Raw genomic sequence first — 18,007 nt, 5'->3', positions numbered from 1 at the left:
TAAATTACAGAAAATAAATGACAGTGAGAAGGCTTGTTTATTCCAAATATTTAATGGTGCAAAATGTACAGACAAGAGACGCTGATAAACAATACAATACAATACATCACTAAATGCAGTTGTTGAAGTGAGAATGTAATACACCTCAATTACCAATTCTATTGCCCAGAGACATAAATTGCAGGAATGATGATATGGTGCACCTGAAACATCACGACTAGCGCAAACAAACTTCCAGCTGTGCATATGTAAATAGCCTTAGTTACAGTTGAATTATGATAACAACAGGGCATCATGTTGATAATACTAATACACCACATACTGACATGTGCTATTGTAATAAGCCATATTCAAGTTACTGAAGTTCCAGCCATTATGCAGGTCAGCATCATAAGAGGGCATCCTAGATTTGGCAATATAAGATTTTCGTCACGGCTGCTGATCTTATGGCAATGCTTAAAAGTAGTGAAAGACCTCCTTGTATTCTTAAAAGAACATTACAGTAGTTGTTAATCGTGTTTTGATTACTGTTAGTCATTAGAACTGTATGGTGAGAACAACACAGAAATTTAGTGGTCATTTCATGTCTTCTGTTAATACTATATTCGGGCCCTCACTTCCACCCCCCCCCCCCCCCAACAGTTGGCAAACAGCACTCCTAGTGGCCAAACCATGAAATCTTTTATCTTTCATATAACCAGAATATGGGGGCATTTAAATTGTCACTCATTAATATTTAAATTAGTTTATTCAATTACTTTTGACTCAACTCGCCCCCTACTTTCCAATGTAAGTCATGTGGGGATAAAATAACATCATGAGTAAAAAGTCAGAGCTTTGGGCTACAAACTTCAACATAAAAAAATCTTACAGCATTGTTAAAATGTGATAAGAGCTTCAAACCAAGTGTGAACTATGGAAGAAGGAAAATGTACTGTAATACCATGGAGAGAAAAAAAAAAAATTTTGCCTCTTGTGAAAGGAAATATTTTATAAAATGCTCATGAGTCAAAAGCTGAAAACTTATAAATACTTTACAGAAAATGAACGCACAGCAACTGCAGGGAAATCATTGAGTCTTGCTTTCTTTTCAAAAGAAGTGTTTTCAGAACTACAACTACAAAAGATCGAGAAAAGGTAAACCCTGATAAAAATTAGCCTATAATCAACACCCCTACAGTAGTGGCAATATTGCATCAAACACTGTATCTTCACTAGACTTCCTGCCAAAACGACCTTAACGAAATGTTTTTCTCTTTTCTATAATACTTAGCATATTTTTCAGACTGGGATCATAAAAAAATATCTTTACTTAAGAATCAATTTCAAAACTTTCATTCAATATTAACCTCTTTCACAAACATTTTTTTTTTTTAAAAATTGGATTCTCCATGTTTTAGTGACTTGTACGTCTGGTACTGGAGGAATGTCAGGGTGTTAAACAAACTAGAACGGTTGGCAAAAGATGAAAACGAAAGTAATTGTAAATATGGCCAGCGATGATGCTGTAACAATTGGACATTTCACTCATGGAGACTTCCAAATGTTGGTGAAGGATTATAGTCAACATATTATAAAAGGTGTTAAAAAAATCACTGGAAGTTGAAAACCATCCCATTATTTTCTCTAGACATAAGAATTTGAATTTTTGAAATGAGACTGAAATGAGCACCATTTTATAACATTATTGAGAGGTATCTGTAAGAAATTGCAATAAAATATTTAAATTTCCAATCCAAAAATATAGATTTTACTTCATTTTTATGGTGCTTTGTATAATTGTTGTACAAAGTAAAATCTCTGATGATGTTTATATTATTTCAGGGTCTATTTCAAACTGAATTAGGAAATTAAAAAGTGAAATTCATAATTTTTCTTCAATTTGTGTTTGTTGGCATGCTTGTGTGCCTATTGTAATCTTTTCTTTGTATCAAATACATAAAGATTGACAAGTCAGTGTTCCCCCCCCCCCAAAAAAAAAAGCAACACATATTTCCACTTATTGCAACACTTAAGGCATATTTCAAGCTGCTCAATCATTGCTTTCAAAAGCTTACACAACTGTACATCGAACATTGCATTTGAGAGTGGCAGTATTGAAGAGTTCATTGCACTATATATCATGTCCAAGTCCACGACCTTTAGGTCTCATGTATGCCTTGACAGGTTCCTGGATGCCACCTTTGTCTACTCCGAGGCCAGTTCCAGGAGTCCATCCCATACTTTGAAGCATTTTATTCCCTATGTTGGATTCCGGTATGGGTTCTGCATTGACGCCAACAAGACCTACTTTAAGACGGAGAGAAAGGACTTGTTAATTGTCAAGACATATCATTGACTATAACCATTACTATAAACAGAACTTTTCACACTTTATTCAACACCTCTCAGCAAATTTGGATCATTCTGTCTCAGATCCAGTTAGACACTCAAGAAGGACAAGTGATTTGTTCGAAATATTTCTGTTTCTCAATCAAATGTGGAAAAAGAGAATGTGTATGAATCTAATAGTGCTTCCATGATGAATATACATACCCTGGTAGTATTAGAACTTTGTAAGTTCTCACTTTTTGCAATGAATCTGAGATTGAACCAGCAATGTGTAGATCGGGAGCCAGCTACTCATGACTCAACATACCTGCATTTGAAGCTCCGAGAGGTGAAGTTTTTCTCCTTCTTTTAGCCTCCATACTATGATGATGAGCATAAGGATGTCTACGACTTGTACCACCACTTATGATCATGGCTCTCTCCATGTAAGCATTAAGTACCCTCTCATCCGCAAGACGAGAATTCCTAAATAAATGACAACAAAACAGATTTCACAGTTAGCACTTGTTTTTGTAAAACAACAACTGGTTAAAAAAATGGTGATAGTTCACATTCATTTTGGGTTCTTCAACTACACATTCGGTCTGACAGTCTGGTGATAATTACAGCATGTACCATTTAGCTATCGTATGTCATGTGTTGAGTTTACTCTGTCAAGTTCTCTTACAGATTTACAAGCTACGAGTGAAAGACATCTACCCTTCAGCTGAAGGATGACTAAATTAGGAATATATTGTTTTGTTTTTTTTACATTTTCAAGGTGAATTCATAGCCGATGTATCATTAAATGTGTTCATTTTCTAGTATTAAAGCAAATTTTGTCAAATGTGTAGTAGAATCCTCACCTATTTTTGACTAACACTGGCCGACATTTTCTTCTGTCGTTTTCACTACGCATGTCTAATGCATATAGTGATGCCAAATGACCAAGTTGATCTCGATGGTGTCTCTTCATAGGATGCATCCACAACCTACAGACACAGAACATTCAAATAACTAAACAAATTGATAAATCAATCAATCAATCAATCAATCAATCAATCAATCAATCAATCAATCAATCAATCAAAGAACTTGTAGAGTGTCAATATCCCCACATCTCTGGCACTGAAAGATGAGACAATATTATTTAAATAAATATTTTGACTTGATTTGACTTGAGGAGACATTCTAAAATTCTATGGGAAACTTTCCACCTTTACACACAAAGCTATGCAAACAATATGTATTCCAGTTATTCAGAGAGATAAAACATTTCATGGTTTGGCCACTAGGAGTGCTGTTCATAAGCTGTTTTGGAACTGGAATTTAGTGCCAGAATAGTTAAATATTGGAATGTAAAGACAGCAGACACAAAGTTACCACTCATTTTTTGTGCTGTTCTCACTATATTATTTTATTAGCAATTACCAGTAATCAAAACATGCCTAACCACTGCTGTAATTCTCTCTTTAAGAACATCGTGTTTATTTTACATCTTTTGTTCACAGCTTTGTGCATTGTCATATGATCAGAAGCCATGGTCAAATTGTAGCTCTAATTTGCCAAATCTTGGGCACCCTCTTGGAATTGTAATGTGCAAAATGGCTGGAACTTTGGCAACTGGAATATAGCATATTCCATACTTATTTAAGTCTCAGTGTGTCTCTGAGTTTCAGTATGTCTACTATAGTGTACTTTTATAAAACAGAACTTACTCATTTTGTTGTGGATCAACCATAAACTGGGATATCCTGTCATTAGCAGCAGCTAACATAGGTCCACTAGCTCTCTGTCAATAATAAATAAAAATTATCAAATTCTTTAAATTTTGAATAAATGACTACGTTGGAACTGAAAATTATGAATCACATTACATTAACGACTTTCATGCAACCCCCCCCCCCCAAAAAAAAAAAACAACAACAAAAACACCAACAACAAACAACAAACATTTGATGTATTCAAACACTTTTTTTTTAATTTTCTATCTGATTCAAGCTAAATTGTAAGATAGACTTGTCACTCCATTGCTGTCACTGGCCTGCTCCTACATAGTCTATAAGGTATACTGTTACATGGGTACTCTAACACATCAGTCAAGCTCTTTTACATGTAGACACAGGCTGGTGAGGGTAGAGCGTCATGAAAGGGTTGACAGATGTGTGAGGGCGCCCTAACACAGCATACCTTACAGACTTGGTTCATCACTAACTATCTAGAAACCTTGACTTTGACACCAGTTTAAGTTTGCTACCACTTTACTTTTTTTTTTTTAAAAACATAAGCTGGTACACCTCTCCTCTGACAGAATCTACAAAAGTTGTGTTCATAGTACTCACTTTTTCCTTGAGTCGTCGTCTTCTTTTTCTTATTGCACTCTCTTCAACACCATGAAGTCTGCATTGTCTGGCCTGAAAACCTGTGAACCAAATAAAACATACAGTCAATGGACAGTGGTGCATAGCTGATAATATCAGAACTGTTAGATATATCAGAATGGTTTCACCGATATGAAAAATAAACTGACCTGTTTGTGAAGTCTTGGACATGATTGGAAAGGCACCATTTAATATTGATTCAAAGTGTGGATCCTTTTCAATGTCTTCCTCCATTGATATTCCTTCTTTTTCCCACCACGGAACAATACTGGGAACGCCATAAACTGATCCTGGCTCATGGAAAAAGTCACTCTGTTCATCATCTCCTTTTTAAGCAAAAATCATGAATAAAGATTAGTTGGACTGTATGATAATTTTCCATGAAATGTAAAATAAAGACTTGCAAGACTATCAATCACACTGTGTTCGTTTCATGTTTATTTCATACTTTGTGTTATCATTCCAGAGTTCAACAATATATTTGTATATTCAACAAAACATTTATGTTACAATGGCACCTCAGAAATAATCTCTTAAACTTCTTTTTTTTTGTTTTCTTTATTCAAGAAAACTCCAAACCCATTCTCTGTTCAAATCAAGGAGAGGTCAGGGGTCACCATACAAACATTTGAAATAGAGTTAAAATTGATATCAAAATTAATGAATTTTTGAATCCAATATGGCTGACAACAACTGTGTTAAAAGTAAAGGATTGTTGATATCATGAAAACAAGATAGTAAACCTCCAAATTCCTTTTATTATTTCAAAAGACCAGGAAAAAAAGATTTTGTAGGGCAAAGGTTGGGGAGAATTGAAGAATGGTGACTTTCAGGTAAATTTGTCCCTGAGGTGCATTCTACCTTGGTGTTTGTTTACACATACCTTCTCTTCCTTCATCATTGGTGTACAAACCAGCCTCATCACTGCTGTCACTTAAACTACTGGTGTCACTGTAAATACAAAAAACAAACTTGATTTTGACTCCTTGTTTAGTGGAAAAAACACATTCATTACTACTGCCAATTACTGCAAACTAATATGAATAAAACAGTGATGACTTTGATGATATTCATTGTACATCTGCATCTCCTATCTCTTATTTTCAACATATACATCCTCATTCACTCTCTAACCAGATAACATTGATCGGTTTGTCAGGGGCAGTGTGCTATTAAGGAGTGTACACAACAATAAATCTTTTCAGTCTACTCTACCACCATAGTCTTTCTTACTCAAAATAATTTCAAGGTAAATGGAAATACTAACCTATCATTCTGTAAAGGTCAAAGGGCCTACTAACCTATTATTCTGTAAAGGTCAAAGGGCATACTAACCTATTATTCTATAAAGGTCAAAGGGCATACTAACCTATCATTCTGTAAAGGTCAAAGGGCATACTAACCTATCATTCTGTAAAGGTCAAAGGGCCTACTAACCTATTATTCTGTAAAGGTCAAAGGGCATACTAACCTATTATTCTGTAAAGGTCAAAGGGCATACTAACCTATCATTCTGTAAAGGTCAAAGGGCATACTAACCTATTATTCTGTAAAAGTTAATGGAAATACTAACCTATCACTTCCTTTTGCTATTGGTGTATCTTCATCACTGCAGTCCATATCATTTTCATCCAGACTGCCGTCCAGTACATCATCTTGGTTGTCCCTATCCCTGCTACACACTTCCATCTCATCACCTACTTTCCTATCTCTTCCCTTATTATTTTTATGTTTTTGTTTGTCTTCCGATGACTTTGTATCATCTTCATTCTTATCCCGATCATCGTTTTCAATATCAGCCATTTGTTCCTCTACATTCAAATTCCGTCTCGCTCTTTTCCTTGTCCTGATATTCTGTCTTTGATTCGGCAACAAATCAGGAAGAGATGAACTCCTACTTAGTGTTGCTGTTGCTGTTGCTGTCATAACATTAGTACAAGGACTGTTATTAGTTTCCATGGACATTCGCTTTGTCCGTCTTCTCCTCCGTTTCGGTGGAACAGAGTTTGGATTTTCAGTGACTGAGTCTGATTCTCCATAGAAAGCACTGGATAATGAGACATTAAAAGTTGAGATTCGTCTCATTTGATTGTCATCGGTGTCACTATTATGTGCAACACCTACGTTTTCCATGTAGTCTTTTAACGCTTCATCTAAACTTGACTCTGAAGCCTCGCTTATATTACCATATTCCCACATTAAGTTAGAATCAGAGCGTCTTTTCTTTCCACGCTGTTTTCTTGAGAGTCTGCGACATTGCTTTGGGGTCAAGATGACCGAGTTCTGATCATCCACGTCTATTTGTTGGGTAGATGATTCCTCTAATGCATATGAAAGGTCCTGAGCAAGATCATCCATTATCAAACTATGGTGGTCACCATAGAAATGGCGAAACTAATATGCTGCTACAAGACAAGTTGGAATTTCACCTATTTTTCTTCTCATTCAATTCCTGGTTTCTCCCTTACTAGGAAAACCTTTTTCATTGTATGAGCTTCTAAATTCTTCCCTCTGTAACATAAAATTACCGAGTTCATATACACATCTTTTTGAGATTAGTGAGACATAATCTAGCTTAATCCTATACATACACTACAATCATCTCCACCATATAGTCAAAGGTTTTCTCTTGCAACTAAATTCTATTCTCACCACCACCATCAACAGCATTAATTTATGCTAATAGTGCATTGATATAAATGTGATGACATTATCGCGTCCTCACGTCACTTACTTTCAAACTGGAGGTTGACTTGGTAGTAAACATAATCACACTCTGGCATCAAGAGTAAACATTATATTACTACTAATACTAGTGCAATCAATTTTTAATATTGTTGTACCATTACGGGCACAACCAAAAGTTATATTACTAGCCTTAAGGGTTGTCAGTGGCCAAATGGTTACACCACTTGCCTTTTACCACTGTGGTCGGGGTTCGAATCCATTCAGGGTTTGATTAAATTTACCAAGCTGTAAGTAATAAGAGTTTCGTTCAATTTGACTCTACCGAACAACGCAGGTTTTCCCCGGGTACTCCGGTTTCCTCCTGCATTAACACTGAACCCATGAGGGATGGCCCTCACTTGACTTCTTGGGAGATAAGTGTTTTATACTTAATGAACTATCCAGTATAAATAAAAGATTATTATTATTATTATTATTATTATTATTATTAGCATAACCAAAAGTTACCATATATCACTAGCATAGAATGACCAATAAGAGCACTTCTGTGTATCTCAAGAAGTATTCCAAGCAAACTTTCAGACAATCAACTTGACAATACATTTCAGATTAGAGCTATGAATTGTATACTTACAATTCTCACGCAAACATCATCATTTTGCAGGTGATAAAATTCCTTTTTGATATATATACAACTAGTAACACTGAAGTAAAGCACTTTCTCTATGTGCTACACTCGTTTATACCATTCATCAAGTGTAAAAGTATACTGTTCCAATTGGTTTATTTACAAGCCTAGCATGTGGCCTTTCTAATGTGCGTCAATTAGCCAAATGAAACAGCATACTTTTACACTTGATATGGATGCTATAAATGATTGTGGTACATACAGAAAGTGCTTTACTTTGGTGTTATGGGTTGTACTTGATATGGATGCTATAAACGATTGTGGTACATACAGAAAGTGCTTTACTTCGGTGTTATGGGTTGTACTTGATATGGATGCTATAAACGATTGTGGTATATACAGAAAGTGCTTTACTTCGGTGTTATGGGTTGTAAATCAAGACAGATCTCTCCAGTAGCTACAAAACGTGTGTTGTATTAAATGTTGTTACATTTCGTCTGTGTATTTACTATGCCATGTTTTCATGGTGTAATTACACCAAGGTACTATGTATTATATATATTGTTATATATTACATAACATTTACAATAACAATTATTAATGCTAATTTATAATACTATTATGTTATTGTAAATAATAAATTGTTGTACCCCATCAGTGAAACGCCATTCCCACTGTAATAAGTGCTTTAAAAATCGGGCGGAAAACAAATTTTCCACTGGTATTACATGTTGCATTTTAGATGTCACATGTATTTCTTCCATTCATTTTCACAACCCTGTGCTGTGGTGTGGATTATTTACATTACCTGTAATGGGAATCATCAACAAATAAACTTCGCTTTGCATCATCCTTTCACCATTCAGCTTCCATCATTAATTCATCTTTGTGAATTACGGAATGCCAGCACTAGCAATATTTGACACCCGCACGCTCACGATTGCAAATTCCACGCAGCCTTCCTAAGTCACATCGCACATTACAAATCAATGTTGACCTTCTAATTTCTCAGCAGCTGTACAGAGGCAAACGATAAGCCAATCAAATGCGATGATTAGCCTCGTACACAATCATTTTTTGTTTGGCAAGCATGAAACGTCATCATAACCCACTACTGCTGCAGTGTACGTTAACTCACCTTCCCTGAAGAGGAGTATATTTTTATCAAACTAGTTTGTTGTGCAAGCGGAAATGTTATGTTGAAACCAGCGAGCGACAATCAGCATAACGCGAGAAGTACACATACACGTACACAGTGGAACGAGGCAAATATAAATCGTTGAAAAGGGACTGACCATTGACTCTATTTGGGGGGGGGTGTTGGATTTTTCAATCGGGCCAACAATAAATCTCTGGCCGCCGTCTCTGTAAAAAGAAAAGCAGGGTGACAGCCCTATAAATTTTACCTAAAACATGATGGTCCCCTACCCCGTCACGTGACTCAGAGAGTGACTCGACTACGTGTCGCTTATAAAACATATTATATTTAGCCCATTTCATTTTAGTGTTCTTTTAAATTAATAAAATTATGTATTACAATATAATACCCAAATAGAATTGTCAATTTTCTATACGGTTGTAGTAAAGCTATATTTTATCTTATCTTATCTGACACCCATCTCATCTCATCTCATCTCATCTCATCTCATTTCATCTCATCTTATATTAGCAACTAATACATATCTCTTTGTACGATATGCTGATGTCCAATATCATCGTCGTAAACCACAACCTCTTTTTATGGCACCATCCAAGACGCACCGCTGAGAGGTTATATCTCGTTATTTCGCAGTGTCGAGGAAGAAATTGTAACTCTGGTTTGCGAGAATGGTCTAATACATGTCAATAAACTAATTAGATATTATTCTCCAATATTTTTCTTCATTTAGCCGAGAGTGACCCTTGTCACTACGAGTCGTTAGACGAGTAGTAGGCAGTAATATAATTTCTCAGATTTTCAGGACAGTACCATCAGATTTTAGAAACTATCCTTTGTAAACATACACAAAATTTAAAGACAACATTCAGGTACAGTCCAGGAAAACATTCGATCCAAAACACAGTACCCCCTCAGCTCGATCCCCCGACTCCTCACCCCCGTGCCGAAGAAATTGACCGGTCCCTTGGAAGCTTTCTTTGCTCGAGCCGTCTGCAACTAGTATATACACACATTGGCCTTCATATATTTTTCTATCGTGATTTAATATGGATAGCTTTCTTTTCCAAAGCGAAATCTTTATCTTTTCTTTATTTATGAGCATACAAAAATGAGTATGACATTGTAAAATCTGGTGGAGGGATACGGCTTGATTCCTTTACATGAAATTTCGAAAAAACTTGAAAGTGGAAGTTGAAAGTTTCCTCCATATACATGATAACGTAGATAACAGTCTATTATTGTTTGATTTCGATTTTGTTATTCAGAGAATGTTTTTTTTTTCATTGACACACGTAATCTATGACCAATAAATACACACCAAAACCAGATAAATATAACATAATAATATAATAGTGACGAGTTACAAATGAGCTGGGTTATAGGCGCTGCTATCTCACGTTCTAACTTCTGAACAAGATTTATTTATATCTTGTGTGACATTAGTCATTATGGGTATCAATTTTAAATCATTTGGTAAATTCTCAAAGGTCGGAACAATAATAATATATCTTATTTGGAAATATGCACAGATGTGTGTATTGAAACTCAACTGACGAAATATCAACTTACAGAAAAGAATTATAACAAACTCTAGCGGTTGTTGTTGTTGTTGTTGTTGTTGTTATGTATTAGTTATCATATTCATTGTTATAATAAGTGTTTAGATGTACTGTACTTTGTGTGTCTTTTTGGCCTTAGATAATGTGTATTTATACCGTAATTTTGTGTCAAATAATATACGCTTTACTACTACACTACTATTATAAATGTATCCAAAAATGAAAAACAAAAATGATAAACAAAACATTGAATATACGAAAAAAAACTCTAAACTGCAAAAATACAAATATCAAATTGAATTGATAATAAATATGTATTTCATACACATATGCGTACAGTATACGACCGTGCACATGGGCGTGTAATATTGCATAGATTGTTGTTTTCCAGGTCTACAGACTAAATACAACAACCTTTTGAATATATATTCCTACCTGTATACAGTATAGGGTTATAATATACGTAGTACTATAGATCTGTATAGAGTTATAATATACGTAGTACTATAGATCGATACATTTGTAGCAGCAAGATTCGTATGATATTTTCCTAAGAAAACGGAAATCTAAGCAATAATACACGCCCCTGTGCGACCGTGTATAGTGTGAGTATCATGTGGCGGGTATTGTGCTTTATATAGTCACGTGATACTGGACGGCCATAGCAACAATAATGTAAATATCCAATATGGCGACGGTGGTGCGGATTGTGGAGCAAGGCTCCACCGTCATGGGCGAAGTATTCGACAGGAACAGGTAAATTGTTGTATATTTCATATGTTTCGAGAACTTAAATGTATAATTCACCAATGTACATTTCACCGTGCACTATTTACCCCTGTATAAGCCTCGTTTTATGGTTTATAAACCAGGACATTGTGACGTAGTCGTAATGTACCTACTGCACTACCACGGGCATTTGTTTCCCGGGTTATGTCTCAAAATATTTCTAATAGAATACAATAAAATGTCGCTAATATCGTTAATGTTGACGTATTTAGCCAACTACATATGAAAGGGGTAAAATTACACTTGTTTCTGTGATCGCGCAAGTTCACTCACCGAGAAAGTAGTGTCTTCTTTCGCGGTACCGGGTATGGAAACACAAGTAATCAACGTGATTGTAGACTGAAATCCATGCGGATTGGGATTTTATGTAAATATATTAGATACCTTCTATCAAGCACAAATTGTTCATATTAACATAACTATTTCCATTGCCTTTATTGTTGTTTTATTGCATATCAAAATATCTATAACCTTCTTCTTCCATAACTGGCCCACCTTCAACATGTTGAAGATTTTGCCAGTGAGTGCGCAGCAAAAATGAGGATGGTGAATTAAATAAAGCATTACTGATCATTTGATATCATAATTAATGATAAACAACTTATATTGCTTGATTCAGTTCATCTATTCTAATCATAGACACTCCCTCCACTGTCTATGATCTAATCAGCTCTTTATAAATTTTTAGTGTATCGTCCTTATCAAAAACAATTTCTTGAATTTCATTACTGTACTAATACTAACCTTGTAAATTGTCTTTTACTATTGTGTCGTACTTTATAGATACAGTGTTTCTCTTGATTAATGTTGTAGGGTTGCAGAAGAACTGAGACTAAGGGAGTTTGATGCTTCTGTAAGAATACAGGCGTGGTTTCGTGGTGCGAGAGTTCGAGCGTACATCAAATTTTTGCACAGGTGTGCAACAGTTCTTCAAAAACTATGGAGGGGATTTTTAGGAAGAAGATTATACAGAGATATTATGGCCACACAGGTTATGATTATGAGAATGAATTTTTACAATGCCATGGCAACAAAGGTATGTTTCTGTATTGATCACTATTTTACTATTCTCAGATTCAGATATGTTACAAAAAGAAAGAAAGAAAAAGTAAAACAAGAAAACAAATTTCAGCCCTATGGTATAGATAATTGTTTGGATATTGATGTTACTGCGCTGTAATGTGGAGATAAAATTTATATTTATTTTTTATCAAGTTAAACCTTGTCGGACATTTTGAATCAAAAGGGAATGCCACTCCAGGAATTAATATTTTCATAAACTATTGTTCTGGAGAGTCATTTCATGAACTAATGGCAGTCCATGTACTGAACCAACTTTGTACAGTTAGTAGTTTTTTTACGTTCTTTTCCCCAAAAATTAAATTTGACAGTTAACAATGACATCCCAGCATATATATTGACATTAATTGATTTTTTACTTGTACATTTAGATTCAAAAGATTTGGAGAGGCTACTATACCAGGAAATACATTCACAATTATTATAGCAGAAAACAATACTTAGAAGGTCTTATGATAAAGAATGGTATTGTAAGGTGAGTTGATCACATCTCAATATAAACTAACAACCATGAACCTATGTACATCATACTACATGAGTAACTCTGGATCTAAAGAATACAACTTGTACTTCAAATTATATATCTGCAATAAATGAGTACAAAAACAGCTGTAAAAATCTGACCAGGTTTCACATCAAAGTGTGCTTCATTGAGAAAACACAACAAACTGCAATACTGATGACAAACACTGTCACATGGGCTCACACAACAATCCAAACATGTCAATGTAATTGTTTGAATTGCTGTGTAGTAGTTAGTAGTAGTAGTAGTAGTAGTAGTAGTAGTAGTAGTAGTTAGTAGTAGTAGTAGTAGTAGTAGTAGTAGTAGTAGTAGTAGTAGTAGTAGTAGTAGTAGTAGTAGTAGTAGTAATGGATTGATGTTACATCAGTTATCAGAAATTCTGTTGTTAGAGATAGGGTGTGAATTGACCCTTTAGGATACCCTTGCTCTAGAAATGGTTCAAAATTGGTAACTATAAAAATGGTTAAAATTGGTTGGGAATTAAAAAATAAATAATACTTATGTCACTATAATGAAAAATAAGTTTAATATTTTCAAAAAAAAGAAGAAGAGATTTACTGACTGTCCTCAATGTTCCCTGCAGGAAAGAGTTGTCAGAATATGCAGAACAGAAGGCAATAGAAAGAGCACAGGCTGAACAAGAAGCAGCACAGTTGAAACTGAAAGAAGAAGCATCCAGGAAACACTACCTGATTAGTACAGATGTGGTAAGTGTATTCTTACAGACACTAAATTTTATGTTATGTGTAAAGAAAGAAGTGAGTTACATGCATGTTGATGAAGTGTCAGTAGTAAATGAATAGAAATTGTACACAGAACAGTAGATTGTTTGATGTCTTGGGGCTTACAGGATCAGAAGGTCTGGAGTCTGGAGAGTTATGATATACCAATATGAAAGAGTTTCCAAAAAACTCTTTCATTGCTTTTCAGCTGATGAAAACACAGTATTTTCCATCTCTGTGTTTTCATTCATACCTGTCTATGTGTACATAGACCTTCTCTTTATGTCATAGTTTTCACTGACCAGTTTGTGTACTTGTACTAATGCTTGTATCTATACATATCATTGCAAAAAAACAGTAAAAGTAACACAATAAACATGTCATCGTCATCATCAGGTCAAACTAACTCTGACACTTTTGACAATTTTTCTCCAAAGATCTGTATGTTACATGGTTGCGGGTAGGTCATATCGATTTATACCAGAGTCTCGTTCCAAAGTGTCAACAAAAGTTGTGGCAGGATACAACAAAAGTTGTGGCAGGATGTCCTTTTGACCTTTACCAGTGCTTAAGCATGTACATAAGTCTTTGCAGGAGTAGAGACATTGTCACATGTCACGGTTGAGCCGTGTACTACAGTATGTAACATTACAAGTCTTGTCATTCACTGTATTTCAGGTGCCAGGCATATACAACTCTCCATTCAAACCATACCCTGATGAGATGGAATACATACTAAGAAGTGTTCAGCCCAGACCACCAGAAGGTCCTAAACCAAAACGTGAAAACAGATCAGGAATAATTATTCCCCCATCACCTCCTCTACCATTAACAGAACCACTTCCACCTATTGGCGCCAAATTACAGGTATGTTAAAGTTTATTTTCATTTCATGATTCATTGTGAGAGATCTATGCGTACAGGTTACTGTTGCCACCACTTTTTTGTCATTAATTTGATACCTTGTTAATGTAGACTACACCTCAAAAATATACTCTTTAATCATCTGCTGTTACTTTGTTTAAGAAAACTCCAACGTATAATTCTCAGTTAAAATCAAGAAAAACATTTTGGGTACCATACATATTTTTTAAATAGAGGTCAAAGTGATATCAAAATTTTGTCAATATGGCCACCAAATACGGTGTTAACTTTATGGGAAAATAAAAGATTGACAACAATATCCTTGAAAACAAGATGAAGAACCTTAATTTTTAGGGAAATTTATCCCTGAGAGGCATGATATTGAAAACCCATCCAATCAAGATATGGTAAGGTTTGGTTGAAACATATGAATAAGTAGCCCATCTCAACTTAGATATTGCTGACATTTTATCAGGACTTTTGTAGACATCACGGTAAAAAAGAGACATCAGAAAACAAAAGGTTGTAGATATATGATATATGAGTCCCATAATATGCAAAGAATTCTAAATCTTTTTTAAAGTATAACATCTTAATCTGTTCTTTTAAATTTTCCAGGGACCTTTCAGGACACCAACAGAGGTTCAAAAACAAAGATACAAGAAACTACAGCCAACATTACGTGTACAGACCTCATTCTTATCAGTAGAGGAAGCTAGGGAAGCCATGAAAGCCAAGGAATGGGTGATGAGAGTCAATGACAACATGTAAGTATAAAAAGGGAACAAAGGATTTTCAGCCTTTCAACTCTTTGTAAATAAAGCCAGTCATCAAATTACTCTGAAGGTGATACTGCAGTGTAGTCCAATAGCCAGTCAGTTGTGTCTTTGATGCAGACAGCGTGCATAATTTTTTGTCGTAATGCAAGCTAATGTGTTCAAACATTTGTGACCAAAGTATCTTAAATTGATATGCTTTTTGTGGTTGGAAACCTCAACAATTTCTTTTGAAATATAATATAAATATATAACACTTGCTACTTTATATTTGTTTTAGCTTTGAACCTTTCACCAGAAGGTCTGTGCCATATGATTCACTACTACACACAACATCCAAATATGGACATCTTCCATATGGAACACAATACTTCAGAGAGGAAGATCTTGATGCACACATCACAGACCAGGTAAGCAAATTCAATAGTCAATCAATAAGTGAATGACATGTGTCTAAATTTGTAGACAAAGTAATATAATTTTAGGGTCACTTTTTTGACAAGATCAATCATCCATTCAAAGAGGATAAATCCTTAAACTGTTCTTTACATATATATATCATAAAATTGAGTGTGTTACTGTGTATATATAATAGAAGATGCTGCTTGAACTATAAATAGGAGTGTGTGTGTGTGTGTGTGTGTGTGTGTGTGTATGTGTGCAAATATAGAATTGTTTCTATGTAAAGTTGATAATACGTAATAGAATAGGGGTGTATCTTTATGCCTTTCCCTGACCCCAACTCCCTAACTCACCTATAAATATATACTATCTTATGCCCAGTCTATCATTCTACTTTATTCCAAACCCATACATGTCGTTTTCCATATCATTCCCAACTCATCACATACTGGTATATCTTCTTCCCTATTACAGAGATTCCGAGGAGTTGTGTCACCGATTCCAGTCTTTGAAAAGTTGAATGATACATACTCAAAGGGCACAGAAACAGTGCCAGGAAATCCTGTGTGAAAAATTTCATTTTGTGAAGAACTGGTCTGCTTCCTGAAGTCCTTTGAAATTCCTGCTGTTGCAGCTACTAAAATTTTAGTGTTCAGTTGGGCTGTCAAGTTAATGGCAGTGTGATTATGATACAGTAAAATCAACAGCATGTGTTGAAGAAGTTGTCATCAAAATCATGGACTTGCCAATATGTATATATATATATATACAATAAATTTTACATGTATTCTGTCATATTGTTACATTTGTGAATCTAAGAATTAAATTATAGTTTTTATTAGTAACACAGAGTGATGTTTGTTTTGCTGCTATCTTTTAATGTACATAGTCTTGATACTATACTATCTGTATATTATTCAAATTTATTTTAGGTCCAAGTTGCCAAATTTGGGCACAGTCACACCTAATATGTACCTTACATATACCGATACTTTCATGAGCAAAATATAAAGATGTGTTTCCAATGTTGAAAAAGAAGCACCCAATGACATTGGTTTTTTGATTGAAAAACCAACATATACATTTGTATAGTATGAATATTTTCGGTTTGTCAAAATGTTGTAAAATTGTGTAAAAAATGTCATGATTTCTTTACTTTTTCTATACCTTGAAATAGTGGTAAAAGTTATTGAACTCTGTTTGCCCTGAAAGAGTGTCTTATGAAATCAAATCCCAAACATTTTTTATTGTGAAGGTGAAAATAGTTTACTATGGTCATGCATATGATTTTATCCTCCATTACTTGGACAATGTATAAAGGATATTTTATATACATGTACTTAGTATTCCATGCAAGTTTAAGTTAAGTCACTTTGTAATAATACATTTGAATTTGGAATAAAGTTTTATCCGAAAGTCAATGTCTAAACTGTCAGCATTCTTTCTCAGTTTAACATTGGAACAGAATGACTTCTTGATAGGAATTGTAGACAGGGGATGTTGTTGAAAACATCACCATTGCCTAGGTTGAGATGAATGGTGAAACTGGATACTGTGGGACTTGTAGCTAGAAATGTGTTTGATTTCATTCACAGCTACATCCAAGCAACTGTAGAACATATTCTGTAAACTGCAAATGGTGGCACTCGCATATCTATGCTATACACACAATTTATACACTCCACCCCACATCTAGGCTACACAAACCTCACACACTCCACTCACATGTATGTAAGACACATCACACCCTACTCACATACGCTAGACACATCACTTGCTCCACCCACATCTATGCTCCAGCCACATCTATGCTACAAACACACCATACACTCCAGCCACATCTATGTGATATCATACACGCCAGTCACATCTATGCTACACACTATACACTCCGCCCACATCTATGCTACACATACATCATACACTCTGTCCACATCTATGCTCCACCCACATCTATGCTACACAAACTATACACTCTGTCCACATCTATGCTACACATATATCATACACTCGGCCCATATGTGTGTCTGGTGTTTTTGACCACTAATTTACTCGCCACAAAACTATATCAATCTAATATTATGCTTTTGGTTGATATGTAGTAATGAAAAGCTTCATTTTCCTAC

The 18,007-nt window shown here is 35.0% G+C and overlaps 2 protein-coding genes across 2 annotated transcripts; one reads left to right on the top strand and one right to left on the bottom strand.

Annotated features, from left to right (window-relative positions):
- Positions 1–2,083: 2,083 nt before the first annotated feature.
- LOC144453391 (G patch domain-containing protein 2-like) lies at positions 2,084–8,956 on the bottom strand. The gene is made up of 9 exons (XM_078144675.1): positions 8,816–8,956; positions 6,265–7,202; positions 5,575–5,642; positions 4,841–5,017; positions 4,653–4,732; positions 4,029–4,102; positions 3,177–3,302; positions 2,639–2,796; positions 2,084–2,289 (listed from the first exon to the last, which is right to left on the bottom strand). Exons 2-9 carry the CDS (start codon positions 7,047–7,049, stop codon positions 2,114–2,116), a joined length of 1,644 nt encoding a protein of 547 aa, XP_078000801.1. The 5' UTR covers positions 7,050–7,202; positions 8,816–8,956; the 3' UTR covers positions 2,084–2,113.
- Positions 8,957–11,411: 2,455 nt separating this feature from the next.
- LOC144452845 (spermatogenesis-associated protein 17-like) lies at positions 11,412–17,248 on the top strand. Its single transcript, XM_078144028.1, has 8 exons — positions 11,412–11,481; positions 12,328–12,550; positions 12,966–13,069; positions 13,701–13,824; positions 14,518–14,706; positions 15,322–15,470; positions 15,760–15,889; positions 16,356–17,248. Exons 1-8 carry the CDS (start codon positions 11,414–11,416, stop codon positions 16,449–16,451), a joined length of 1,083 nt encoding a protein of 360 aa, XP_078000154.1. The 5' UTR covers positions 11,412–11,413; the 3' UTR covers positions 16,452–17,248.
- The last annotated feature ends 759 nt before the right edge of the window (positions 17,249–18,007 follow it).

This window comes from Glandiceps talaboti, chromosome 2 (assembly GCF_964340395.1).
Source record: "Glandiceps talaboti chromosome 2, keGlaTala1.1, whole genome shotgun sequence".
Lineage (NCBI taxonomy): Eukaryota > Metazoa > Hemichordata > Enteropneusta > Spengelidae > Glandiceps > Glandiceps talaboti.
Note: the sequence above shows the minus strand (reverse complement) of the source record. Positions and strands in the feature narration are given on the sequence as shown.